The 27989-nt window shown below is 45.3% G+C and overlaps 2 protein-coding genes across 3 annotated transcripts in view; one reads left to right on the forward strand and one right to left on the reverse strand.

Moving 5' to 3' along the window:
* Positions 1-982, reverse strand: part of LOC135536084 (tRNA-dihydrouridine(16/17) synthase [NAD(P)(+)]-like) — a 37007-nt gene extending 36025 nt beyond the window's left edge. The window contains exon 1 of the mRNA XM_064962473.1: positions 942-982. The gene's annotated coding sequence lies outside the window, so the exon portion shown is untranslated. The remainder of the gene's footprint in view (positions 1-941) is intronic.
* On the forward strand, positions 183-27351 carry LOC135536083 (monocarboxylate transporter 4-like). 2 transcript variants are annotated; one of them, XM_064962470.1, is made up of 8 exons: positions 183-449; positions 15440-15680; positions 16554-16697; positions 17670-17806; positions 18226-18477; positions 20574-20801; positions 22638-22818; positions 23298-27351. In XM_064962470.1, the coding sequence occupies exons 2-8, from the start codon at positions 15458-15460 to the stop codon at positions 23828-23830; spliced, it is 1698 nt and encodes a 565-aa protein (XP_064818542.1). In that variant the 5' UTR covers positions 183-449; positions 15440-15457; the 3' UTR covers positions 23831-27351. The 2 variants fall into 2 exon arrangements, with proteins under 2 accessions (XP_064818542.1, XP_064818541.1); XM_064962469.1 differs by lacking the exon at positions 183-449 and adding an exon at positions 7817-8182.
* Positions 27352-27989: the final 638 nt, after the last annotated feature.

The raw sequence follows: 27989 nt of genomic DNA on the forward strand, positions 1-27989 counted from the left end.
TGTGTGTGTGTGTGTGTGTGTGTGTGTGTGTGTGTGTGTGTGTGTGTGTGTGTGTGTGTGTGTGTGTGTGTGTGTGTGTGTGTGGGGGGGGGAGGCAGGATGTCACCAGAAAGGAAATAGTCCTCACAAATCAACAGGAAATAGTCCTCAGGGCACACGTCTCTGACAGAGCTAGACACAGCTGCATCTCACTGACCAGGATGGAGAATCAACTCAGTAAATACTGCAGGTCACTGACCAGGATGGAGAATCAATAACTCAGTAAATACTGCAGGTCACTGACCAGGATGGAGAATCAATAACTCAGTAAATACTGCAGGTCACTGACCAGGATGGAGAATCAATAACTCAGTAAATACTGCAGGTCTGGGAAGTATGTCAAGTAACAGAATAACATATGGATGTAGCCATGGCTATGGGTGCCGGCTTGGCTGTCTGTGTTTCTCAAGGTTCGTAAGTCGCTCTGGATAAGAGCGTCTGCTAAATGACTTAAATGTAATGTAATGTTCGTGAGGTTTCCTGTATGTAATACTGTATAGAGAGTCAAATACTGCAAGGGGAAGTTTCCCGGACACAAATTAAACCGAGTTCTGGACTAAGAATCATTTCTGATAGAGATTCAGTCCAGGACTTGGCTTAATCTGTGTCCGGCTAACCACCCGTAGGTATTGTGAAAGATACAAGGTACACTAGTTGTGTAATTCTACCACAGTCAGGGCAATGATGTGAACGAACAGTTACAGGAAGTACAGAACGTCTCTATCTGTCTGGGGTCATTTGACTATATGGAGAGGTGTGTTCTATTGACCTAGGCTCTGTTCCAAATGCCAATCTATACCCGATATAGTGCACTACTTTTGACCAGGCTATTCTCTGCTCCCCTCATCAGGAACAGGTGATGTATCCAACGACATTAGTGAGAAGTAATAACCTGTTAGAACCTGCTCGGTCTGCTTCCTCGGGTGTGTCGATTTCCTCTTCTGAATGCTGCAAGGCATTTTATGAAATACATTGTCGTCATGTGACCTGTGTCTCCGCCCCATTACAGAACTGGTATCTATGGCAATGGCAGGATTTTTCCCAGCAGGTTCTGTGTCCTTTAAAAAAAAATATATATATACCTTTATTTAACTAGGCAAGTCAGTTAAGAACAAATTCTTATTTTCAATGACGGCCTAGGAACAGTGGGTTAACTGCCTGTTCAGGGGCAGAACGACAGATTTGTACCTTGTCAGCTCAGGGATTTGAACTTGCAACCTTTCGGTTACTAGTCCAATGCTCTAACCACTAGGCCACCCTGCCGCTCCTAGCTGTAAGCTGAGCCTTGGACTGTCAACCCTATATAACTCTGGGACTTCCTCTTGCGTCAGACGCCTCCTCCCATTACTAACCTGTGGCCACAGGACAGAGGAAGTCATTGTTGGTGTGGTGCTGGTGTGGGCCCAATGCACGGTCTGCATCCAAAATGGCATCCTATTCCCTTATAGTGCACTAGTTTTGTTTTGACAAGGGCCACTTGGTAGTGCACTATATAGGGAATATGGTGCCATTTGGGACTCAGAACCATCCGCTCCACTCTGACAGGAAAAGGTTGGTTCCTGTCAGAGACCAGGCCACTCCCCCTGGTTTATTCAAACAGGACAGGTTGGTTCCTGTCAGAGACCAGGCCACTCCCCCTGGTTTATTCAAACAGGACGGGTTGGTTCCTGTCAGAGACCAGGCCACTCCCCCTGGTTTATTCAAACAGGACAGGTTGGTTCCTGTCAGAGACCAGGCCACTCCCCCTGGTTTATTCAAACAGGACAGGTTGGTTCCTGTCAGAGACCAGGCCACTGCCCCTGGTTTATTCAAACAGGACAGGTTGGTTCCTGTCAGAGACCAGGCCACTCCCCCTGGTTTATTCAAACAGGACGGGTTGGTTCCTGTCAGAGACCAGGCCACTCCCCTGGTTTATTCAAACAGGACAGGTTGGTTCCTGTCAGAGACCAGGCCACTCCCCCTGGTTTATTCAAACAGGACAGGTTGGTTCCTGTCAGAGACCAGGCCACTCCCCCTGGTTTATTCAAACAGGACAGGTTGGTTCCTGTCAGAGACCAGGCCACTCCCCCTGGTTTATTCAAACAGGACGGGTTGGTTCCTGTCAGAGACCAGGCCACTCCCCCTGGTTTATTCAAACAGGACGGGTTGGTTCCTGTCAGAGACCAGGCCACTCCCCCTGGTTTATTCAAACAGGACAGGTTGGTTCCTGTCAGAGACCAGGCCACTCCCCCTGGTTTATTCAAACAGGACAGGTTGGTTCCTGTCAGAGACCAGGCCACTCCCCCTGGTTTATTCAAACAGGACAGGTTGGTTCCTGTCAGAGACCAGGCCACTCCCCCTGGTTTATTCAAACAGGACAGGTTGGTTCCTGTCAGAGACCAGGCCACTCCCCTGGTTTATTCAAACAGGACAGGTTGGTTCCTGTCAGAGACCAGGCCACTCCCCCTGGTTTATTCAAACAGGACAGGTTGGTTCCTGTCAGAGACCAGGCCACTCCCCCTGGTTTATTCAAACAGGACGGGTTGGTTCCTGTCAGAGACCAGGCCACTCCCCCTGGTTTATTCAAACAGGACAGGTTGGTTCCTGTCAGAGACCAGGCCACTCCCCCTGGTTTATTCAAACAGGACAGGTTGGTTCCTGTCAGAGACCAGGCCACTGCCCCTGGTTTATTCAAACTGGACAGGTTGGTTCCTGTCAGAGACCAGGCCACTCCCCCTGGTTTATTCAAACAGGACAGGTTGGTTCCTGTCAGAGACCAGGCCACTCCCCCTGGTTTATTCAAACAGGACGGGTTGGTTCCTGTCAGAGACCAGGCCACTCTCCCTGGTTTATTCAAACAGGACAGGTTGGTTCCTGTCAGAGACCAGGCCACTCCCCCTGGTTTATTCAAACAGGACAGGTTGGTTCCTGTCAGAGACCAGGCCACTCCCCCTGGTTTATTCAAACAGGACGGGTTGGTTCCTGTCAGAGACCAGGCCACTCCCCCTGGTTTATTCAAACAGGACGGGTTGGTTCCTGTCAGAGACCAGGCCACTCCCCCTGGTTTATTCAAACAGGACAGGTTGGTTCCTGTCAGAGACCAGGCCACTCCCCCTGGTTTATTCAAACAGGACAGGTTGGTTCCTGTCAGAGACCAGGCCACTCCCCCTGGTTTATTCAAACAGGACAGGTTGGTTCCTGTCAGAGACCAGGCCACTCCCCCTGGTTTATTCAAACAGGACAGGTTGGTTCCTGTCAGAGACCAGGCCACTCCCCCTGGTTTATTCAAACAGGACGGGTTGGTTCCTGTCAGAGACCAGGCCACTCCCCCTGGTTTATTCAAACAGGACGGGTTGGTTCCTGTCAGAGACCAGGCCACTCCCCCTGGTTTATTCAAATAGGACAGGTTGGTTCCTGTCAGAGACCAGGCCACTCCCCCTGGTTTATTCAAACAGGACAGGTTCGTTCCTGTCAGAGACCAGGCCACTCCCCCTGGTTTATTCAAACAGGACGGGTTGGTTCCTGTCAGAGACCAGGCCACTCCCCCTGGTTTATTCAAACAGGACAGGTTGGTTCCTGTCAGAGACCAGGCCACTCCCCCTGGTTTATTCAAACAGGACAGGTTGGTTCCTGTCAGAGACCAGGCCACTCCCCCTGGTTTATTCAAACAGGACAGGTATGTGTAACGTCAGTGAAATAAAACACCTGATTCCTCTTTTCATCCTCTGAAGGTTTTCATTCCCATCCCTCATTCCTGTTCCATTACAGAGTGTTTGCATCATGCTGTTATACAGAAGGGCTTTTATAAGGACTTTTTCTTATAGAACTCTACACGTAACTGTCTATAGTCCATATTAGTGACACGTGTGCTCTCAAGGGTTGCTTCATACTGTTATGAGTTATACAAATACTGTGGGGGTTTTCTTACGGGTTCCTTTTATTGGTTCAACAAGCAACACTTTGTGTACCGACACGTTCTCTCAAGGGTTTACCAGTACACACACATAGAACCACGAATACACACGTATAACCACACACACATAGAACCACGAATACACACGTATAACCACACACACATAGAACCACAAATACACACGTATAACCACACACACATATAGAACCACGAATACACACGTATAACCACACACACACATAGAACCACGAATACACACGTAAACACAAATAGCCAAACCACATCCCCCAGCATCTATACACACACACACACACACACACACACCTGCAGACACACACACACACACACACACACATACACACACACACACACAGACAGACGCACACACACACACCTGCAGACACACACAAAAACACACACTGCCTAACTTGGCATAGAAAACATGTAGAGACCCCCAGGGTCCCCTTCCTAACCTGGCATAGAAAACATGTAGAGGCCCCCCAGGGTCCCCTTCCTAACCTGGCATAGAAAACATGTAGAGGCCCCCCAGGGTCCCCTTCCTAACCTGGCATAGAAAACATGTAGAGGCCCCCCAGGGTCCCCTTCCTAACCTGGCATAGAAAACATGTAGAGGCCCCCCAGGGTCCCCTTCCTAACCTGGCAGTGAAAACATGTAGAGGCCTCCCAGGGTCCCCTTACTAACCTGGCATAGAAAACATGTAGAGGCCCCCAGGGTCCCCTTCCTAACCTGGCAGTGAAAACATGTAGAGGCCTCCCAGGGTCCCCTTCCTAACCTGGCATAGAAAACATGTAGAGGCCCCCAGGGTCCCCTTCCTAACCTGGCAGTGAAAACATGTAGAGGCCCCCCAGGGTCCCCTTCCTAACCTAGCAGTAAAAACATGTAGAGGCCCCCAGGGTCCCCTTCCTAACCTGGCAGTGAAAACATGTAGAGGCCCCCTAGGGTCCCCTTCCTAACCTAGCAGTAAAAACATGTAGAGGCCCCCCAGGGTCCCCTTCCTAACTTAGCAGTAAAAACATGTAGAGGCCCCCAGGGTCCCCTTCCTAACCTGGCAGTGAAAACATGTAGAGGCCCCCCAGGGTCCCCTTCCTAACCTGGCAGTAAAAACATGTAGAGGCTCCCAGGGTCCCCTTCCTAACCTAGCAGTAAAAACATGTAGAGGCCCCCAGGGTCCCCTTCCTAACCTAGCAGTAAAAACATGTAGAGGCCCCCCAGGGTCCCCTTCCTAACCTGGCAGTAAAAACATGTAGAGGCTCCCAGGGTCCCCTTCCTAACCTAGCAGTAAAAACATGTAGAGGCCTCCCAGGGTCCCCTTCCTAACCTGGCATAGAAAACATGTAGAGACTGTGTGTGTGTGTGTGTGTGTGTGTGTGTGTGTGTGTGTGTGTGTGTGTGTGTGTGTGTGTGTGTGTGTGTGTGTGTGCGTGCGTGCGTGCGTGCGTGCGTGCGTGCGTGTGTGTGTGTGCACGTGCGTGCGTAACTGATCATCATGTTTACCTAGACAAAAGAGAGGGACCGTCTACTGGTTGTTATGGAAATAGTTTGGCCTGTAGTGTTTGTTCCTGTTTACTTATGAAAACACACATCAACGATGGTGGAAACAGCATTACTTACACAACTAACCGAGACCGGAAACAAAACTATTCAGGAAATTCTAGGTAATAACATCACTGAATTCTTCCACCGTGTGACTCCATCTCCCAGCATGCTCTTCACTCAGCTACAGTTCCCCAGTGAGCTCTCTGTTTCGACAGCAGCTGTGATCGATACACATGATGTCCTCAGGCCTTCTTTATGGGGTCAGTGGAGAGGAGACCACAGACAGAGCCCTGGATAAAATACACCGTAATGTGCCAATGTGTTGTGTCGTGTTAGACTACATGCAGTAGTTTTACGTTTTTGACTAGTGCCCAGTCCCAATAGCATCATCAGAGTTCCCTCTGGCTGGCGTCATCACAGTTCCCTCTGTCCTCTGAGTCTGACCTAATGGTTCCATAGTGTGATGGAGTGAGAGTAGTACTATGGGTATCAGCATGTCATAGATATTGATAGAGAGTAGTGTAGAGTCAACCTGGTCTCAGAGCACTTCGCAATATTCTTTACGTAAATCCGAGACGCTCCGTTTAGTATGATATGTTATGTTTTGGGATGGTATGTACTAATTTGTGAATGTCCATCACCCATTTAGTATGATATGTTACAAATTACAATTCATATGTTACAATTTTACAAACATACAATATGTTAAACAATAAAATAATTTTCAAAACGCACAAAAATTTACCCATTTGCCAAATGTATGATACGTTACGAATTCTAGCTAGGTGGCTAACGTTAGCTAGCCGGCTAACGTTAGCTATATTAGGGGTTAGGGTTAAGATTAGGAGTTAGGTTACAGGGTTTAAGGTTAGGGTTAGGGGAAAGGGTTAGCTAAGATGCTAAGTAGTTGCAAAGTATCTAAAAAGTTGTAACTAGTTGAAAAGTTACTAATTAGCTAAAATGCTAAAGTTGTCTGTGATGAGTTTCAAACTCACACCCTTTTTACGTTATATACCCACCCCTCCATCCCTCCCAACTCCTCTACTCTTGTGTTTGCCTTAAGTAACCCTACTAAACGTAACATATCATACTCATTTGAATGTGTCGGCTTTATGTTGACTATTTAACGTCTAGTCTATGAGACCAGGCTGGTAGAGTAGTAGTGGTAGTGTCAGCACGTCATAGATATTGATAGCTATAGTGCTGTGAGCCAAGAGATCTGTTTGGCAGGCGTCCGTCCACTCCTAGACAGCTCTCTCAGACCACTTACAATACTACATTAATGTGGTGATTGAAAGCGGTTGGACTGATTTAAAAGGCTTGGCGACGGTGTTTACAGAGTTAGACTAAAGTCAATGAAAAGGGTGCTGAGAAGCAACGGATATGAAATTGGCACAATTTCCAAATTATGATCCAATTTTGTGTTCTTGCCAACTCTGTTGCTGTCCTTGTCAAGCCAAACACTGGCACCCAGGCTAGGTTAAGAGGTACAGACTGACTGGCACCCAGGCTAGGTTGAGAGGTACAGACTGACTGGCACCCAGGCTAGATTGAGAGGTACAGACTGACTGGCACCCAGGCTAGGTTGAGAGGTACAGACTGACTGGAAACCAGGCTAGGTTGAGAGGTACAGACTGACTGGAACCCAGGCTAGATTGAGAGGAACAGACTGACTGGAACCCAGGCTAGGTTGAGAGGAACAGACTGACTGGAACCCAGGCTAGGTTGAGAGGTACAGACTGACTGGAAACCAGGCTAGGTTGAGAGGTACAGACTGACTGGCACCCAGGCTAGGTTGAGAGGTACAGACTGACTGGCACCCAGGCTAGGTTGAGAGGTACAGACTGACTGGCACCCAGGCTAGATTGAGAGGTACAGACTGACTGGCACCCAGGCTCGGTTGAGAGGTACAGACTGACTGGAACCCAGGCTAGGTTGAGAGGTACAGACTGACTGGCACCCAGGCTAGGTTGAGAGGTACAGACTGACTGGAACCCAGGCTAGGTTGAGAGGTACAGACTGACTGGCACCCAGGCTAGGTTGAGAGGTACAGGTTGACTGGCATCTATAGGTGTTTCACTCATTATGTCCTTTAAGTTTCCACACAGCATCCAGCTATTCACAATCTTGTGACATGCTGCCCATGATGGTGTCATGACTCTGTGACTCATGACTTTGTCTAGGTAAACATGATGATCAGTTACGCACACACACACACACACACACACACACACACACACACACACACACACACACACACACACACACACACACACACACACACACACACACACACACACACACAGAGAGAGATGCCACTGTATATGTTTCCTCCAAGCATCCCAGCTCTAAAAATATCTGTTAATTGACCTATTATGAGTCCATAAGTGGAACAAAAACACTTTAAAAATGCAGGAAATAGAAAAGGAAATGAATACATCAGTTACAGTCACTGTTGCGTCACCAACCACCAAACCGGAAACGGGCTGTCACTCTAAACGCTGCCGACACTAGGACCCTGTACTATCTCTGGAGCGGTGAGTAAGTGGGGGAGTTTCCTTTTTTCACTTCGCTGACGTCGCAGTTCTCATACGTGCCGGAGTGAACGTGATAGAACAGTACAAGGTGGCAGAGAGAGCGACCACGACAGCATACAGACCGTTCTGAGCTCAGCGAAGCAGAGCATCCCTAAGGTACGTACCACTATCACTGTCATTATAGGCTGGAAAGGAAATCATTGTTGGAAGAGGGGCAGAGGGGCAACAGGATAACGATGACACGATGATTTGGTTATTATCTGTTATGGTGATGATGATGATGATGATGATGATGATGATGATGATGATGATGATGTTGGGAGTGAGAAATCCTCCTCATCTGCCACAATGGGATGTAGTTATTTTGTATGGAATTGGGAACCAACCATGCTGTTGCTGACTGTCTGGAAGGTCGGTTGAGTAACTGAGGCTATGTAATGATGGAGACTGTCAAAAATATGTCATTATGACAGAGAGAATGGATGGATGGATGAGACATTATCAAATTATTATTTTTAGTCAATTACCTTTTAAGAATGTGTCTATATTGATATTATTTTATAAGTAGGCATCAGGGCATGTCATTTTATTATTGACCAAAAAGAGTATATTTACAAACCCTTCTAATAAGTGACAGGCCATTCATTCAGCTGGGTGTGCGCTATAGTCGTGACCCCGGCCACAGCATACAGGGGATCGGTTGGGGGGTTGTAACAACAGGTCCCTCTCCTCTCCGAACAGCGTGTCGCCATCAACATCATAAAATTGACGATGTCTATCACAACCGCTGAGAGGCTCAAATATAAACCTGTAGCTTCGGTAAGTCTGTTTTTGGTTACACGTAGGCTTAATATATTTGACATTTTACAACGGTCAAGTTAACAACGTGATAAACATGCAGGCTATGCGCCAAAACGAACGCTCGGATGGAACTTTGCGCATCATCGCAGAGTGGGGCGACTGTAGTGACGTAGCCGAGATGACATAGCTCCGGGAAATCTCTATACTGTAGGCCTATCTCTAGCCCAGTTCCAGGGTCCCCTGTCCCCCAACAAGCTATGTGGGATGAAAAGAACATGAAGTAGTGTATCGACATCATACCAGGTCCGTGTTATGTGTCTGTGAGTTTGGAGATGCCGAACTCTATTTTGAGCGCACCATCATGTCACTATGAACGCGCACACCTGTAATGTGCTTTTACTTTCACTTCAATCATCATCTCGTTGACTCTCTCACTATTTGAAGAGTCTATCTATGTGGTTCTTCTGCCTGGTGCCCACATTAGCATCTGCGCAGAGTTGCTCAGCTGATGTAACAATACCTTGCGAAGCTGAAACCATGTATTCTCACTCCACATCTCTCAGGGACCAGGTGTGTGTGTGTGTGTGTTTGGAAGCGTTTAAATATACCAGAAGTCCCCACAAGAATAGTAGACAAACAAACATTTGACCAACTGGGTACATTTTGTTGGTCCCCACGTGGTCAAATGCTATTTCTGGGGGGTTTAGGGTTAAGGTTAGAATTAGTGTTAGAATTAGGTTTAGGGTTAGTTGTATGGTTAGGGTTAAGGTTATGTTTTTGGGTTACGGTTAGGGTTAAGGTTATGGGATAAGGAAAATAGGATTTTGAATGGGACTGAATTGTATGTCCCCACAAGGTTAACTGCGCAATACTGTGTGTGCGTGTGTGAGAGAGAGAGCGAGAGAGAGAGAGAGAGAGAGAGAGAGAGAGAGAGAGAGAGAGAGAGAGAGCGAATATCATCCATGATCCCCATAACACGTTGTTATAAATCATAAATTGATCGATTCAGCACGCTGGTCACGTTCCAGACGCACCAACACAGGCTGACCTGTACCGCGTTGCTAGGTAATTGTGCTCTACCTTATGGTCAGCGAATCCATCTCTGTCCTGTCCGGTGAATGACCCACAGACCACAGACCATGTTAGCTTATGCACATGCTCACACGTTATAAAGCAGAGACCCTACCAAGAACATACACGTCAAACAGTGACATCGGAGGGTTCACTCATTGACGGCGGCGGGCTGCGTTCACCTCAGAGTTTTCTGTGAAAGGAAAGTTCTGTGAAGTGATGATAATAATGATGGGAAGGTTGATGTGGTTCAATTGTTTTTTTTCCTCCCATTATTATTATTTTTTTACTTTACCCTTTTTTTCGCCCCAATTTCGTGAAATCCAATTGGTAGTTACGATCTTGTCTCATCTCTGCAACTACCCTACTACCGACTCCGGAGAAGCGAAGGTCGAGAGCCATGCGTCTTTAACACAGCCCTGCCAAGCCGCACTGCTTCTCCACACACTGCTCGCTTAACTCGGAAGCCAGTCGCACCAATGTGTCGGAGGAAACATCGTCCAACTGACAACCGAAGTCAGCCAAATTTGGACTTTGTGGCTGTGGTAACTAGTGACAACCCCTTATAGGTTTTGTCTTTCCATAACCGCTCGTGATGCGCGCACCGTATCTCTGTAACACATTCGGAGCGCAGTCTACGTCACGTCTTACACAGCTCATATGTTTTTGGACATTCAAATAAAAACATGTGTTAATACTGCTGTTTTTATAATACTATATTTGCTGTAGGTTAGGTATTCAAAGGACCGTTATGCCCGCACAACATAGGCCATGTACAGTGGGCTATGGTAGCAGGTCTATATGTCGGGTCTTAAAGGGGAATGTCTTTGTTTGGGTTCTCAGTATCAGTCTTTCTTCAAGGTGGAAACAGAACGGTGTCACGGTCAATCCGTCCCTTTAAAGCTGCGCTCCAGGGAATTCATCGAACTTGGAGTTTTGGCTTTAAACTTGTCCGTGTGAAGACATTCCAAGGATTTCGCGGGAAAGGAGCGCGACCCCAGACGTTTTTACAAATTCTTATTCCCAATGACGGTCAACCCCGGCCCAACCACTGGGCCCATTGTGTGCCGCCCTATGTGACTCTCAATCACGGAGCTAAGCAGTGTTCGTCCCTGGATGGGAGACCAGATGCTGCTGAAAGTGGTGTTGAAGGGCCAGTGGGAGGCTCTCTTTCCTCTTCTCTAACTGATTCGTTCTCGCGCTGGATCTGTATTAGGTTATAAGCTCTGATTGGGCTACAACAGATGTCAGTTAGGCTATAGGTCCACTGCTAGACGAGATACACCAGACGTAGATCTACTACCAACCTCTATAGACTAGACACACCAGACATAGATCTACTACCAACCTCTATAGACTAGACACACGAGACATAGATCTACTACCAACCTCTATAGACTAGACACACCAGACATAGATCTACTACCAACCTCTATAGACTAGACACACCAGACATAGATCTACTACCAACCTCTATATACTAGACACACCAGACGTAGATCTACTACCAACCTCTATAGACTAGACACACCAGACATAGATCTACTACCAACCTCTATAGACGAGATACACCAGACATAGATCTACTACCAACCTCTATAGACTAGACACACCAGACGCAGATCTACTACCAACCTCTATAGACGAGACACACCAGACATAGATCTACTACCAACCTCTATAGACTAGATACACCAGACATAGATCTACTACCAACCTCTATAGACGAGATACACCAGACATAGATCTACTACCAACCTCTATAGACGAGATACACCAGACATAGATCTACTACCAACCTCTATAGACTAGACACACCAGACGTAGATCTACTACCAACCTCTATAGACGAGACACACCAGACATAGATCTACTACCAACCTCTATAGACGAGACACACCAGACATAGATCTACTACCAATCTCTATAGACTAGACACACCAGACATAGATCTACTACCAACCTCTATAGACTAGACACACCAGACATAGATCTACTACCAACCTCTATAGACTAGACACACCAGACATAGATCTACTACCAACCTCTATAGACTAGACACACCAGACATAGATCTACTACCAACCTCTATAGACTAGATACACCAGACATAGATCTACTACCAACCTCTATAGACTAGACACACCATAGACACTACCAACATATCTACTACCCTCTATAGACTAGACACACCAGACATAGATCTACTACCAACCTCTATAGACTAGACACACCAGACATAGATCTACTACCAACCTCTATAGACGAGACACACCAGACGTAGATCTACTACCAACCTCTATAGACTAGACACACCAGACATAGATCTACTACCAACCTCTATAGACTAGATACACCAGACATAGATCTACTACCAACCTCTATAGACTAGACACACCAGACATAGATCTACTACCAACCTCTATAGACTAGACACACCAGACATAGATCTACTACCAACCTCTATAGACTAGACACACCAGACATAGATCTACTACCAACCTCTATAGACTAGACACACCAGACATAGATCTACTACCAACCTCTATAGACTAGACACACCAGACATAGATCTACTACCAACCTCTATAGACTAGACACACCAGACATAGATCTACTACCAACCTCTATAGACTAGACACCAGACATAGATCTACTACCAACCTCTATAGACTAGACACACCAGACGTAGATCTACTACCAACCTCTATAGACTAGACACACCAGACATAGATCTACTACCGACCTCTATAGACTAGACACACCAGACATAGATCTACTACCAACCTCTATAGACTAGACACACCAGACATAGATCTACTACCAACCTCTATAGACTAGACATAGATCTACTACCAACCTCTATAGACTAGACACACCAGACATAGATCTACTACCAACCTCTATAGACGAGACACACCAGACGTAGATCTACTACCAACCTCTATAGACTAGACACACCAGACATAGATCTACTACCAACCTCTATAGACTAGACACACCAGACGTAGATCTACTACCAACCTCTATAGACGAGACACACCAGACATAGATCTACTACCAACCTCTATAGACTAGACACACCAGACATAGATCTACTACCAACCTCTATAGACTAGACACACCAGACATAGATCTACTACCAACCTCTATAGACGAGACACACCAGACATAGATCTACTACCAACCTCTATAGACGAGACACACCAGACGTAGATCTACTACCAACCTCTATAGACTAGACACACCAGACATAGATCTACTACCAACCTCTATAGACTAGACACACCAGACATAGATCTACTACCAACCTCTATAGACGAGACACACCAGACATAGATCTACTACCAACCTCTATAGACGAGACACACCAGACATAGATCTACTACCAACCTCTATAGACGAGACACACCAGACATAGATCTACTACCAACCTCTATAGACTAGACACACCAGACATAGATCTACTACCAACCTCTATAGACTAGACACACCAGACATAGATCTACTACCAACCTCTATAGACTAGACATAGATCTACTACCAACCTCTATAGACTAGACACACCAGACATAGATCTACTACCAACCTCTATAGACTAGACACACCAGACGTAGATCTACTACCAACCTCTATAGACGAGACACACCAGACATAGATCTACTACCAACCTCTATAGACTAGACATAGATCTACTACCAACCTCTATAGACTAGACACACCAGACGTAGATCTACTACCAACCTCTATAGACTAGACACACCAGACGTAGATCTCATAAAGCTCATTAGCATATCAACAGTCCCACTGACAACCTAGTAGAGGAAAACAATCCTGTCGAATGTTTTAAAGGATCATTGAGAATAGTTGATTAAAGTCAGCCTCAAGCACAACAGAAGAGCCCCAGAATATCAGAATAGTGTTTACGGAAGTTAAATCCATTGTTTCTGAGAAACTGCAGCACAGCACAGATAACTCCTGCCTGTGTGTGTGTGTGTGTGTGTGTGTGTGTGTGTGTGTGTGTGTGTGTGTGTGTGTGTGTGTGTGTGTGTGTGTGTGTGTGTGTGTGTGTGTGTGTGTGCGTGCGTGTGCGTGTGAGCGTGTGTGTGTGTGTGCGTGCGTGGGCGTGCGTGCGTGTGCGTGTGAGCGTGTGTGCGTGTGTGTGTGTGTGTGTGTGTGTGTGCGTGCGTGCGTGGGCGTGCGTGCGTGTGTGTGCGTGCATGTGTGCGTGGCTAGCTCTCTGTATCGATGGTGTCTTGGTCATAAATATCCCTCAGAGAATGCTTGGCCTGGGGGGGCCTGCCATGGTTGCTGATGCATAGCGGTGGCACTAAAACCCATTGCTTTCTCCATTGCTGAAGTGAAACTGTAAATCTCCAGAGTCCATTACGGCTCTCCATGGAGCCATGGCTAGCCATTACTCGGTGTAATCAGTCAGCCTCCTTTAGCTATGTTTGTAAATCTAATATATTGTGATGGTGGTGGTGAGTGTGATTATTATATTATTATATATATTTCTGAAAGTACGCACACAGCAAAGACGATTGCAATACTGTCGTGACCCCCAGGTTGGCAAGGTCACCTGGCCGGGCTACGGAGAGTAAATAATGGATTGTATTTATATTGAACTTTTCAGTCTGGTTTAAATCATTGTTGCTGACCGTATTCCAACCTGCTGTTGCACAATGAATACAGACCAAGACCAAGCCACTTCATGCAATCTGTTAATCAATATGTAATTTAATCAATATGTAATTTAATCAATATGTAATTTAATCAATATGTAATTTAATCAATATGTAATTTAATCAATATGTAATTTAATCAATATATAATTTATTCCACAACATTTATTCATCCCGAGTGGGGCAGCGGTCTAAGGCACTGCATCTCAGTGCTTGAGGCGTCACTACAGACCCTGGTTTGATTCCAGGCTGTATCACAGCGGTCTAAGGCCCTGCATCTCAGTACTAGAGGCGTCACTATAGGCACCCTGGTTCGATTCCAGGCTGTATCACAGCGGTCCAAGGCACTGCATCTCAGTGCTTGAGGCGTCACTACAGACACCCTGGTTCGAATCCAGGCTGTATCACAACCGGCCGTGATTGGGAGTCCCATAGTGCAGCGCACAATTGGCCCAGCGTCGTCCTGGGTTTGGCAGGTGTAGGCCGTCATTGTAAATAAGAATTTGTTCTTTAACTGACTTGCGAAGTTAAATAAAGGTGAAATAAAATTCAACACAGTAATAATTAAGGCAATGACAACATGGTTACGAGGCTTAGGGTACAGATAGGAAGTTGTGTTACTACCGGTATACAATGTTAGATCTACGCTGTTTATGCACATTCTATGAATTCTATTTCCATTGTAGCGACCTTTAATCCCAACACCTAGCAACCTCGTCAAGAGCTTTGGATCTCTTGGTGTAACAGCTAAGGTGTTGGGTTGACAGACACTGGACCTGGGTTCGAGTCCCGGTCAGGACTACTCCCCCCCCAGTTATCTACACTATAACCCACCCCTTCCTCTTTCTCCTCTCAGATCCAACGTTAGAGGACCATGGGAGGTGTGGTGGTGGACGAGGGACCTGGGGGGGTGAAGGCACCAGACGGGGGGTGGGGCTGGGCTGTGCTGTCCGGCTGTTTCGTCATCACTGGGTTCTCCTACGCCTTCCCCAAGGCCGTCAGCGTGTTCTTCAAGGAACTGATCAGAGAGTTCGACGTGGGGTACAGCGACACGGCATGGATCTCATCTATACTGCTGGCTATGCTCTACGGCACAGGTAGAGGATGTACACACACACACACACACACACACACACACACACACACACACACACACACAGATACCCGAGTGGTGCGGTGGTCTAAGACACTGCATGGCAGTGCTAGTTGTGCCACTGGAGATTCTGGGTGGGCCGGGCACAATGCACGCTGACACGGTCGCCAGGTGTACGGTGTTTCCTCCGACACGTTGGTGCGACTGGCTTCCGGGTTAAGTGAGCATTCTGTCAAGAAGTAGTGCGGCCTGGTTGGGTTGTGTTTCGGAGGACGCATGGCTCTCGACCTTCGCCTCTCCCGATTTCGTACGGGAGTTGCAGCGATGGGACAAGACTGTAACTACCAATTGGATACCACAGAAAAATAAAAAAGACAGGTACACTGATACTGTCTAACACACACACACTCACACTGATACTGTCTAACACACACACACACACACACACACACTGATACTGTCTAACACACACACACACACACACACACACACACACACACACACACACACACACACACACACACACACACACACACACACACAGATACTGTCTAACACACACACACACACACACACACACACACACACACACACACACACACACACACACACACACACTGATACTGTCACACACACACACACACACACACACACACACACACACACACACTGATACTGTCTAACACACACAAACAGGTACACAGATACTGTCTAACACACACACACACACACGCACGCACACACACACTGATACTGTCTAACACACATAAACATATACACAGATACTGTCTAACACACACATAAACAGGTACACAGATACTGTCTAACACACACACACACTGACACACAGATTCGATGTGTGTTCCTCTCCCTGCAGGTCCTCTGTGCAGTGTGTTGGTGAATCGTTACGGATGTCGTCCGGTGATGATGGTGGGGGGACTTTTTGCCTCTCTGGGGATGATTCTGTCTTCCTTCTCCACCAGCATCATCCACATCTACCTGTCTACTGGAGTTATTACAGGTTGGTCCACATCTACCTGTCTACTGGAGTCATTACAGGTTGGTCCACATCTACCTGTCTACTGGAGTCATTACAGGTTGGTCCACATCTACCTGTCTACTGGAGTCATTACAGGTTGGTCCACATCTACCTGTCTACTGGAGTCATTACAGGTTGGTCCACATCTACCTGTCTACTGGAGTCATTACAGGTTGGTCCACTTCTACCTGTCTACTGGAGTCATTACAGGTTGGTCCACATCTACCTGTCTACTGGAGTCATTACAGGTTGGTCCACTTCTACCTGTCTACTGGAGTCATTACAGGTTGGTCCACATCTACCTGTCTACTGGAGTCATTACAGGTTGGTCCACATCTACCTCTCTACTGGAGTCATTACAGGTTGGTCCACATCTACCTGTCTACTGGAGTCATTACAGGTTGGTCCACATCTACCTGTCTACTGGAGTCATTACAGGTTGGTCCACATCTACCTGTCTACTGGAGTCATTACAGGTTGGTCCACATCTACCTGTCTACTGGAGTCATTACAGGTTGGTCCACATCTACCTGTCTACTGGAGTCATTACAGGTTGGTCCACATCTACCTGTCTACTGGAGTCATTACAGGTTGGTCCACTTCTACCTCCCTACTGGAGTCATTACAGGTTGGTCCACTTCTACCTGTCTACTGGAGTCATTACAGGTTGGTCCACATCTACCTGTCTACTGGAGTCATTACAGGTTGGTCCACATCTACCTGTCTACTGGAGTCATTACAGGTTGGTCCACTTCTACCCGTCTACTGGAGTCATTACAGGTTGGTCCACATCTACCTGTCTACTGGAGTCATTACAGGTTGGTCCACATCTACCTCCATACTGGAGTCATTACAGGTTGGTCACACACACCAACCTGTACATCAGCGTCATCAATGTGACACTGTATGTCTCCTAATTCTTTGACAGTCCTCTCCTGTCCCCCTGTCCTCCAGGTCTGGGCCTGGCGTTGAACTTCCAGCCATCTCTGATCATGCTGAATCGCTACTTCAGTGAGAAGAGGCCCCTGGCTAACGGCCTGGCTGCTGCTGGGAGCCCTGTGGCCCTCTGCTGCTTATCACCTCTGGGACAGGTACAACACAACACCCCTAACCCCTAACCATAACTCTGCTGCTGGGAGCCCTGTGGCCCTCTGCTGCTTATCACCTCTGGGACAGGTACAACACAACACCCCTAACCCCTAACCCCTAACCATAACTCTGCTGCTGGGAGCCCTGTGGCTCTCTACTGCTTATCACCTCTGGGACAGGTACAACACAACACCCCTAACCCCTAACCCCTAACCATAACTCTGCTGCTGGGAGCCCTGTGGCCCTCTGCTGCTTATCACCTCTGGGACAGGTACGACACTACAGCTCTAACGTCTGACCCCTGACCCCTAACCATAACCCTGCTGCTGGGAGCCCCATCATCCTTTGCTGCCTCTCCCCTCCACATTACACCTCTAACCTTTGACCCTAGCCCCGACCTTAACCCTGCTGTCTCTTCCAGCTGTTGCAGTACCAGTACGGTTGGAGAGGAGGCTTCCTCATCCTCGGAGGGCTCCTGCTCAACTGCTGCGCCTGCGCGGCCCTCATGAGGCCCCTAGTGGCCCCTCCTAAACCCCCCCAGCGGGAAGACGTAGAGAAGGAGGGAAAAGAGTTGGAGGTAGAGAAGACCCAGTCCAAACCCAAACCTCTCCTGGACTTCAGTGTGTTTAAGGACAGGGGTTTCCTGATCTACACCATAGCTGCATCTATTATGGTGAGTCAGAACAAGAACAATACTGTCCCAAATGGCACCCTTTTCCCTATATAGTGCACTACTCCTGACCAGAGCTCTATGGCACACTATTCCCTATATATAGTACACTACTCCTGACCAGAGCTCTATGGCACACTATTCCCTATATATAGTGCACTACTCTTGACCAGAGCTCTATGGCACCCTATTCCCTATATATAGTGCACTACTCCTAACCAGAGCTCTATGGCACCCTATTCCCTATATAAAGTGCACTACTCTTGACCAGAGCTCTATGGCACACTATTCCCTATATAGTGCACTACTCCTAACCAGAGCTCTATGGCACCCTATTCCCTATATATAGTGCACTACTCCTGACCAGAGCTCTATGGCACGCTATTCCCTATATAGTGCACTACTCCTGACCAGAGCTCTATGGCACCCTATTCCCTATATAGTGCACTACTCCTGACCAGAGCTCTATGGCACCCTATTCCCTATATAGTGCACTACTCTTGACCAGAGCTCTATGGCACCCTATTCCCTATATAGTGCACTACTCTTGACCAGAGCTCTATGGCACCCTATTCCCTATATAGTACACTACTCCTGACCAGAGCTCTATGGCACCCTATTCCCTATATAGTACACTACTCCTGACCAGAGCTCTATGGCACCCTATTCCCTATATAGTGCACTACTCTTGACCAGAGCTCTATGGCACCCTATTCCCTATATAGTGCACTACTCTTGACCAGAGCTCTATGGCACCCTATTCCCTATATATAGTACACTACTCCTGACCAGAGCTCTATGGCACCCTATTCCCAATATAGTGCACTACTCTTGACCAGAGCTCTATGGCACCCTATTCCCTATATAGTACACTACTCCTGACCAGAGCTCTATGGCACCCTATTCCCAATATAGTGCACTACTCCTAACCAGAGCTCTATGGCACCCTATTCCCTATATAGTACACTACTCCTAACCAGAGCTCTATGGCACCCTATTCCCTATATAGTGCACTACTCCTGACCAGAGCTCTATGGCACCCTATTCCCTATATATAGTACACTACTCCTGACCAGAGCTCTATGGCACCCTATTCCCTATATAGTACACTACTCCTAACCAGAGCTCTATGGCACCCTATTCCCTATATATAGTGCACTACTCCTGACCAGAGCTCTATGGCACCCTATTCCCTATATAGTGCACTACTCCTGACCAGAGCTCTATGGCACCCTATTCCCTATATATAGTACACTACTCCTGACCAGAGCTCTATGGCACCCTATTCCCTATATAGTGCACTACTCCTAACCAGAGCTCTATGGCACACTATTCCCTATATAGTGCACTACTCCTAACCAGAGCTCTATGGCACCCTATTCCCTATATAGTGCACTACTCCTGACCAGAGCTCTATGGCACCCTATTCCCTATATAGTGCACTACTCCTGACCAGAGCTCTATGGCACCCTATTCCCTATATAGTACACTACTCCTAACCAGAGCTCTATGGCACCCTATTCCCTATATAGTACACTACTCCTGACCAGAGCTCTATGGCACCCTATTCCCTATATAGTACACTACTCCTAACCAGAGCTCTATGGCACCCTATTCCCTATATAGTACACTACTCCTAACCAGAGCTCTATGGCACCCTATTCCCTATATAGTACACTACTCCTAACCAGAGCTCTATGGCACCCTATTCCCTATATATAGTACACTACTCCTAACCAGAGCTCTATGGCACCCTATTCCCTATATAGTACACTACTCCTAACCAGAGCTCTATGGCACCCTATTCCCTATATAGTACACTACTCCTAACCAGAGCTCTATGGCACCCTATTCCCTATATAGTGCACTACTTTTGACTAGAGTCCTAAGAAAAATGAAATTACAATTCAATAATTGAAGAAGAAAAAAAGGGGTCTTCATTTTAAATGACTTCAAGATAAACTACAAAGTAGAAGCTGTAGTTCTTCTAGGTTTTTAATTTGTTTTTGTTTTTTGTATTCATGTCACTTGACTGCAATGAAATAGTCTGCCTTCGCTTCAACTTGACATGGTTAAGAGTTCATCTGATCCTGTCCTAGGTTCTGGGTCTGTTTGTACCGCCGGTGTTCGTGGTGAGCTATGCCAAAGAGCTGGGCAACGAAGACACCAAGTCGGCCCTCCTCCTATCCATCCTTGGCTTCATAGACATCTTCGCCCGGCCCACCTGTGGCATCATCGCTGGGCTGAAGTGGGTCAGGCCCAGAGTTGTTTACCTGTTCAGCTTCGCCATGCTCTTTAATGGATGCACTGACCTGGTGGGATCTCAGGTAGGGCTGGACGTGTAATTACAGTAATGTGTTGGCTTGTTGAGGTTGATTTGGTTGTCATGTGTACATTTCTGTTTGCTGTATTGACTAATGATACATACAGCATCTAAACTATACATATGTGTTGTTAACATCCCTGTTGTTACTGTATCAATACTGTTACTGTTGGTATCCTGTAAATACTGTACAATGTTACTGTAAATACTGTACAATGTTACTGTAAATAGAGTCAAATGTTACTGTAAATACTGTCAAATGTTACTGTAAATACTGTACAATGTTACTGTAAATACTGTACAATGTTACTGTAAATACTGTCCAATGTTACTGTAAATACTGTAAAATGTTACTGTAAATACTGTCAAATGTTACTGTAAATACTGTACAATGTTACTGTAAATACTGTAAAATGTTACTGTAAATACTGTCAAATGTTACTGTAAATACTGTAAAATGTTACTGTAAATACTGTACAATGTTACTGTAAATACTGTAAAATGTTACTGTAAATAATGTCAAATGTTACTGTAAATACTGTACAATGTTACTGCAAATACTGTCAAATGTTACTGTAAATACTGTCAAATGTTACTGTAAATAGTGTACAATGTTACTGTAAATACTGTACAATGTTACTGTAAATACTGTACAATGTTACTGTAAATACTGTACAATGTTACTGTAAATACTGTACAATGTTACTGTAAATACTGTACAATGTTACTGTAAATACTGTCAAATGTTACTGTAAATACTGTCAAATGTTACTGTAAATACTGTAAAATGTTACTGTAAATACTGTCAAATGTTACTGTAAATAAGGTACAATGTTACTGTAAATACTGTCAAATGTTACTGTAAATACTGTACAATGTTACTGTAAATACTGTACAATGTTACTGTAAATACTGTACAATGTTACTGTAAATACTGTCAAATGTTACTGTAAATACTGTCAAATGTTACTGTAAATACTGTCAAATGTTACTGTAAATACTGTCAAATGTTACTGTAAATAAGGTACAATGTTACTGTAAATACTGTCAAATGTTACTGTAAATACTGTCAAATGTTACTGTAAATACTGTACAATGTTACTGTAAATACTGTCAAATGTTACTGTAAATACTGTCAAATGTTACTGTAAATACTGTACAATGTTACTGTAAATAATGTACAATGTTACTGTAAATACTGTACAATGTTACTGTAAATACAGTCAAATGTTACTGTAAATACTGTCAAATGTTACTGTAAATACTGTCAAATGTTACTGTAAATACTGTAAAATGTTACTGTAAATACTGTCAAATGTTACTGTAAATACTGTCAAATGTTACTGTAAATACTGTCAAATGTTACTGTAAATACTGTCAAATGTTACTGTAAATACTGTCAAATGTTACTGTAAATAGTGTACAATGTTACTGTAAATACTGTCAAATGTTACTGTAAATACTGTACAATGTTACTGTAAATACTGTACAATGTTACTGTAAATAATGTACAATGTTACTGTAAATAGTGTACAATGTTACTGTAAATACTGTAAAATGTTACTGTAAATACTGTACAATGTTACTGTAAATACTGTCAAATGTTACTGTAAATACTGTCAAATGTTACTGTAAATACTGTCAAATGTTACTGTAAATACTGTCAAATGTTACTGTAAATAGTGTACAATGTTACTGTAAATACTGTACAATGTTACTGTAAATACTGTACAATGTTACTGTAAATAGTGTACAATGTTACTGTAAATACTGTCAAATGTTACTGTAAATAATGTCAAATGTTACTGTAAATACTATCTGGTTTCCATGTCACCTGCAGGCGAAGGACTACCCGTCTCTGGTGGTGTTCTGTGTGTTCTTCGGGATCTCCTACGGCATGGTCGGGGCGCTACAGTTTGAGGTTCTCATGGCAATCGTTGGCACGGAGAAATTCTCCAGCGCTATAGGACTGGTGTTGCTCATGGAAGCTATTGCTGTGCTGGTGGGACCACCTGGAGCAGGTTAGTACACACAGGATTGACAGGTGGAGGTTGGGTTAGGGTTTGGTTAGGGTTAGGGTTAAGGTTAGATAAATATAATGGAGAATTTATCCAGTTTCCTCTCCCCTCTCCTCTTCTCCACTTCTCTCTCTTTCCGTTCCTCGCTCTACCCCGTTAATCCTCCCTCTCTCCTCCCCCTCTCCATCCCTCCTCCCTCTCTTCATCCCTCCCTCCTACCTCTCTCCATCCCTCCCTCTCTCCCTCCTCCCTCTCCTCCCCCTCTCTCCTTTCTCTCCTCCCCCTCCTCCCTCTCTCCATCCCTCCTCCCTCTCTTCCATCCCTCCTCCCCTCCTCCCCTCCCTCCCTCCTCCCTCTCTCCTCCCTCCCTCTCTCCATCCCTCCTCCCTTTCTCTCTCTCCCTCCTCCTCCCTCTCTCTCTCTCTCCATCCCTCCTCCCTCTCTCTCTCTCCCTCCTCCTCCCTCTCTCTCTCCCTCCTCAGGTCGGCTGCTGGACGCCACTAAGAACTACATGTACGTGTTCCTGCTGGCAGGAATTGAGGTGGTCCTCGCCGCTGTGGTCCTCGCCACGTGTAACTTCCTGTTCATCAGGAAGAAGCCCTCGGAACCCGCTGCGGAACTGGAGAACGGAACGGTTTCCGCGGAAATGGAGCTTCTCAACAAGCCTGTTGCCGCTGAGGAAGAGGAGGAGGAAGTAGAGAAGGGGGAGAAAGAGGTGAAGGAGATGAAGGAGAAAGAGGTGAAGGAGATGAAGGAGGAGAAAGAGAAAGAGGAGGTGAAGGAGATGAAGGAGATGAAGGAGAAAGAGGTGAAGGAGATGAAGGAGAAAGAGGAGGTGAAGGAGATGAAGGAGAAAGCGGTTGAGAAAGTAAAGGAGGACGAGGAAGACAGTGAGAAAGAGAAGGAGATCAGGCCTGAGAGCGTAATGGTGGTCTCAGAAGAAGTGGAGCGCTTCCTTAAAGAACCAGAAGAACAAAATGGCGCCTTGCTCTCCAGTTCTGAGACACGTCTGTAGGAGGAAGAGAACCTGGCACAGGACAAACTACAGACTTTACACTTAAACACTGCCAAGGGCACTTTAAAGTGCACACTAAGAATTGTACTCCGCAGTGTACTTTGAAGGGCACTAAAAAGTGTACTTAGAAGTGGGTCAAGAAAGTGCTTAGAGAAGCATACTGGGGAAGACACAGCTGGTCCTGGCAGTATCCTCCTGTATGTAGTTGAGGTGTTGTTGTGTTGTTATGTTGTGTAGCTGTTCTCTGTGGGTTGTGTGCCATATCAAAAACAATAACACACACACAAACACACATACACACACACACAATCGTGAAGTAAAACTGATAAATGTCAAGTGAATAACCGTGTTAATAGTGTTGTGCCCTGCCGTGTGAATTGTGAAGCTACCAGAGTGTAGTGCTGCAGGGCGATATGGGAGACACCATGTTGTTGTCTGTAATAATGTAGAATAAATACCGTCCTTCCTACCACTGTTACTCTGGAGCACAACATTAGAAGTGTTCCGGAACTTTAACCAAACCCAGCGTGGAACATTCCGCTGTCATTCAACATTCCGTTGAGTGGCAGAACGAGGAATGAATGGATAGATATCTGGCTACTGTCATGCATTAACTTTCACTCAGAGCTTTGGCACAGATCTTTAAAGGTATAGTGATGTTGAACGGTTGAATGTCACTGTGTAACCTTGTAGAGATTGTAGACTTTATTAGACTAGGACACACAGAGAGAGAGAGATGCCAATGAGAACACCAGACTAGTATCCCTGGTTACCTCCCTAATGGCACCCAGACAGAGGTACCCTGTTTCTGTTTGTTTCAGTGTCGTAACATTAACTACGATGGCAGAAATAGGTCACACTGTTTCTAGACTTCACAGTTTAATCTGTAGATGCAGTGTGAGTCACAAATGGAACCCTATTCCCTATATAGTGCACTACTTTTTTACCAGGGCCCATAGGGCTCCCATAGGGCTCTGTTCAAAACTAGTGCACTATATAGGGAATAGGGTTCCATTTGGAACCAGACGTCTGGCAGAACTAGCTGACAGAAACCATTCAGTCCGGAGAAACCAATGCAGATCTAAAAAAACACAGAACTTAAAAAAAATGTATTGATAAATGTATTGATAAATGTATTGATACATATATTGATAAATGTATTGATAAATATATTGATAAATGTATTGATACATGTATTGATACATGTATTGATAAATGTATTGATAAATGTATCGATACATGTATTGATAAATGTATTGATACATGTATTGATAAATGTATTGATAGATGTATTGATACTTTATGCCAGTATTAGTTAAGGAAGGCTAATAGCCTCTCTGTTTCATGATAAGTTATATTTTATTTATGTACTTCCTTGTTCACTGCGTGTGTTCTGTTTTCTCAGTGCTCCATGTTAACTGATAAAGACGATGTTGACGTGGAGGTGTGGCTATTAGTCTACCTTGGATGCATCCCAAATGGCACCATGTTCCCTATATAGTGCACTAGTGTCCCTGGTCAAAAGTTTGTATGTATTTATTTATTTAACAAGTCGGTTAAGAACAAATTCTTATTTACAATGACGGCCCACACCCGGATGACGCCGGGCCACCACCCTATGGGACTCCCAATCACAGCCGGTTGTGATACAGCCTGGAATCGAACCAGGTGTCTGTAGTGACGCCTCTCGCCGCACTGTGACACAGTGCCTTAGACCGTTGCGACACTCAGGAGGGACGAGGGTCCCACTAAGGTGCATAGTCACTTTAACTCTACCAACATGTACATATTACCTCAATTACCTCGACTAACCTGTGCCCTCGCACATTGACTCTGTACCGGAACCCCCTGTATATAGCCTCCACACTGTTATTTTATTATTGCTCTTTAATTATTTGTTATTTTTTCTTCAATTTTGTATTTATAATTTTTTTACTTCACTTTAGTAAATAATTTCTTTACACTTATTTTTCTTAAAACTGTATTATTGGTTAAGGGTGTGTAAGTCAGCATTTCACTGTAAGGTCTACTACACCTGTTGTATTTGAAGTATGTGACAAATACAATTTGATTTGGGATGCATCACTAGTTTATCTGTTGGGAGCTACACAACGACACTAAACACCTCAAAGAGTTGGAACTGAAAACACCACATAAACAACAAGCCAGAATTTAAAGTCAAGGTTTATTGTTTTTGTCAGTGGCTCAGTATAGATGATATGTTTATAATCTTATTCAAGTTTAGATCCTTAATATCTAATTGGAGTCAGTTCTGATTATTTTGTTTATTTGTCACTTCGGTTACATCAGATAGTAGATGAGACATGAAGACTGACAGTACCTTAGAATATTTCCCAAACTAATTTTGGTTATCAGAGCACTTCCAAGCACCACTCTGTAGAACCATGTGTGTTTCAGTCATACCTGTTCTGACTTTACACCCTGACTCTGTGGAACCATGTGTTTCTGTCATACTTGTTCTGACTATACACCTTGACTCTGTAGAACCATGTGTGTTTCAGTCATACCTGTTCTGACTATACACCCTGACTCTGTAGAACCATGTGTGTTTCAGTCATACTTGTCCTGACCATACACCCTGACTCTGTAGAACCATGTGTTTCAGTCATACTTGTCCTGACCATACACCTTGACTCTGTGGAACCATGTGTGTTTCAGTCATACTTGTCCTGACCATACACCCTGACTCTGTAGAACCATGTGTTTCAGTCATACTTGTCCTGACCATACACCCTGACTCTGTAGAACCATGTGTTTCAGTCATACTTGTCCTGACCATACACCCTGACTCTGTAGAACCATGTGTTTCAGTCATACTTGTCCTGACCATACACCCTGACTCTGTAGAACCATGTGTGTTTCAGTCATACTTGTTCTGACTATACACCTTGACTCTGTGGAACCATGTGTTTCAGTCCTCCTTGTCCTGAGTTTACACCCTGACTCTGTAGAACCATGTGTTTCAGTCATACTTGTCCTGACCATACACCTTGACTCTGTGGAACCATGTGTGTTTCAGTCATACTTGTCCTGACCATACACCCTGACTCTGTAGAACCATGTGTTTCAGTCATACTTGTCCTGACCATACACCCTGACTCTGTAGAACCATGTGTTTCAGTCATACTTGTCCTGACCATACACCCTGACTCTGTAGAACCATGTGTTTCAGTCATACTTGTCCTGACCATACACCCTGACTCTGTAGAACCATGTGTGTTTCAGTCATACTTGTTCTGACTATACACCTTGACTCTGTGGAACCATGTGTTTCAGTCCTCCTTGTCCTGAGTTTACACCCTGACTCTGTGGAACCATGTGTGTTTCAGTCCTCCTTGTCCTGAGTTTACACCTTGACTCTGTAGAACCATGTGTTTCAGTCCTCCTTGTCCTGAGTGATGGATAATGACTGAATAAACTGCCATGTTCTCGTTCTGGGGTTTTGTTGACTTGCTCCGGTTGATATTAAATAAGGAGAGAGCTGCTCTCGCTACCCTGCCGTCCCGTGTGTGTGTGTGTGTGTGTGTGTGTCCTCTTTCTAGCATCTGCTGCTTCCATTGAACACATGTCACCTCTTTCCTCCAGTTCTGTGGTGAAATCGTTACACAAACCACACGCGCGTACACAGACACTCACACTGACACAATCACAATGTTCCACGCTGAGGTCATTTCCTGTGTATGTAGCTTGTCGACATTATGTTGGGTTCATTTGTCAGTTGAGCAATTTCATTTCTGTTTAAAACTTCCTAAAGAATGCAAACAGAGTAGTCATTTTTATTAATTGCACAACTACTGAACACACACACACTACACAAATGTGTCCTTTGTAAAATATTGTTCTTCTCCTAGTTTCAAACCGCTCTCACGAGCCCAAAACAGACGTCTCTAGGGTGTATTAGTGTTTCTATGCTGTGGTACTACGACATGTATCACGAAGGTCTACACAGTCCTACCCGCTCTATGATCTACGTGTGTATTGTGTTCAAAAGCGTGTGTGTACTGTTTGTCAATGTCTTCAAAAGGCAAATAATACACTTCCTGTATTTAAATGCATCGATGGACTGACACAGGCCTCTATGGGCCTGTGTTATATGTGAACATCTGGGTGAACCTGGGGCGTACTCATCAGGAACCAA

The sequence above is a fragment of the Oncorhynchus masou genome, unplaced genomic scaffold (genome assembly GCF_036934945.1).
Source record: "Oncorhynchus masou masou isolate Uvic2021 unplaced genomic scaffold, UVic_Omas_1.1 unplaced_scaffold_554, whole genome shotgun sequence".
NCBI classification, from domain to species: domain Eukaryota; kingdom Metazoa; phylum Chordata; class Actinopteri; order Salmoniformes; family Salmonidae; genus Oncorhynchus; species Oncorhynchus masou.

Coding starts and splice junctions, on each gene's coding strand:
- LOC135536083 (XM_064962470.1), top strand. CDS start 15,458: ATGGGAGGTGTGGTGGTGGACGAGGGACCTGGGGGGGTGAAGGCACCA. Junction 18,478..20,573: donor CCATAGCTGCATCTATTATG/GTGAGTCAGAAC, acceptor ATCCTGTCCTAG/GTTCTGGGTCTGTTTGTACC. Junction 20,802..22,637: donor CTGACCTGGTGGGATCTCAG/GTAGGGCTGGAC, acceptor TGTCACCTGCAG/GCGAAGGACTACCCGTCTCT.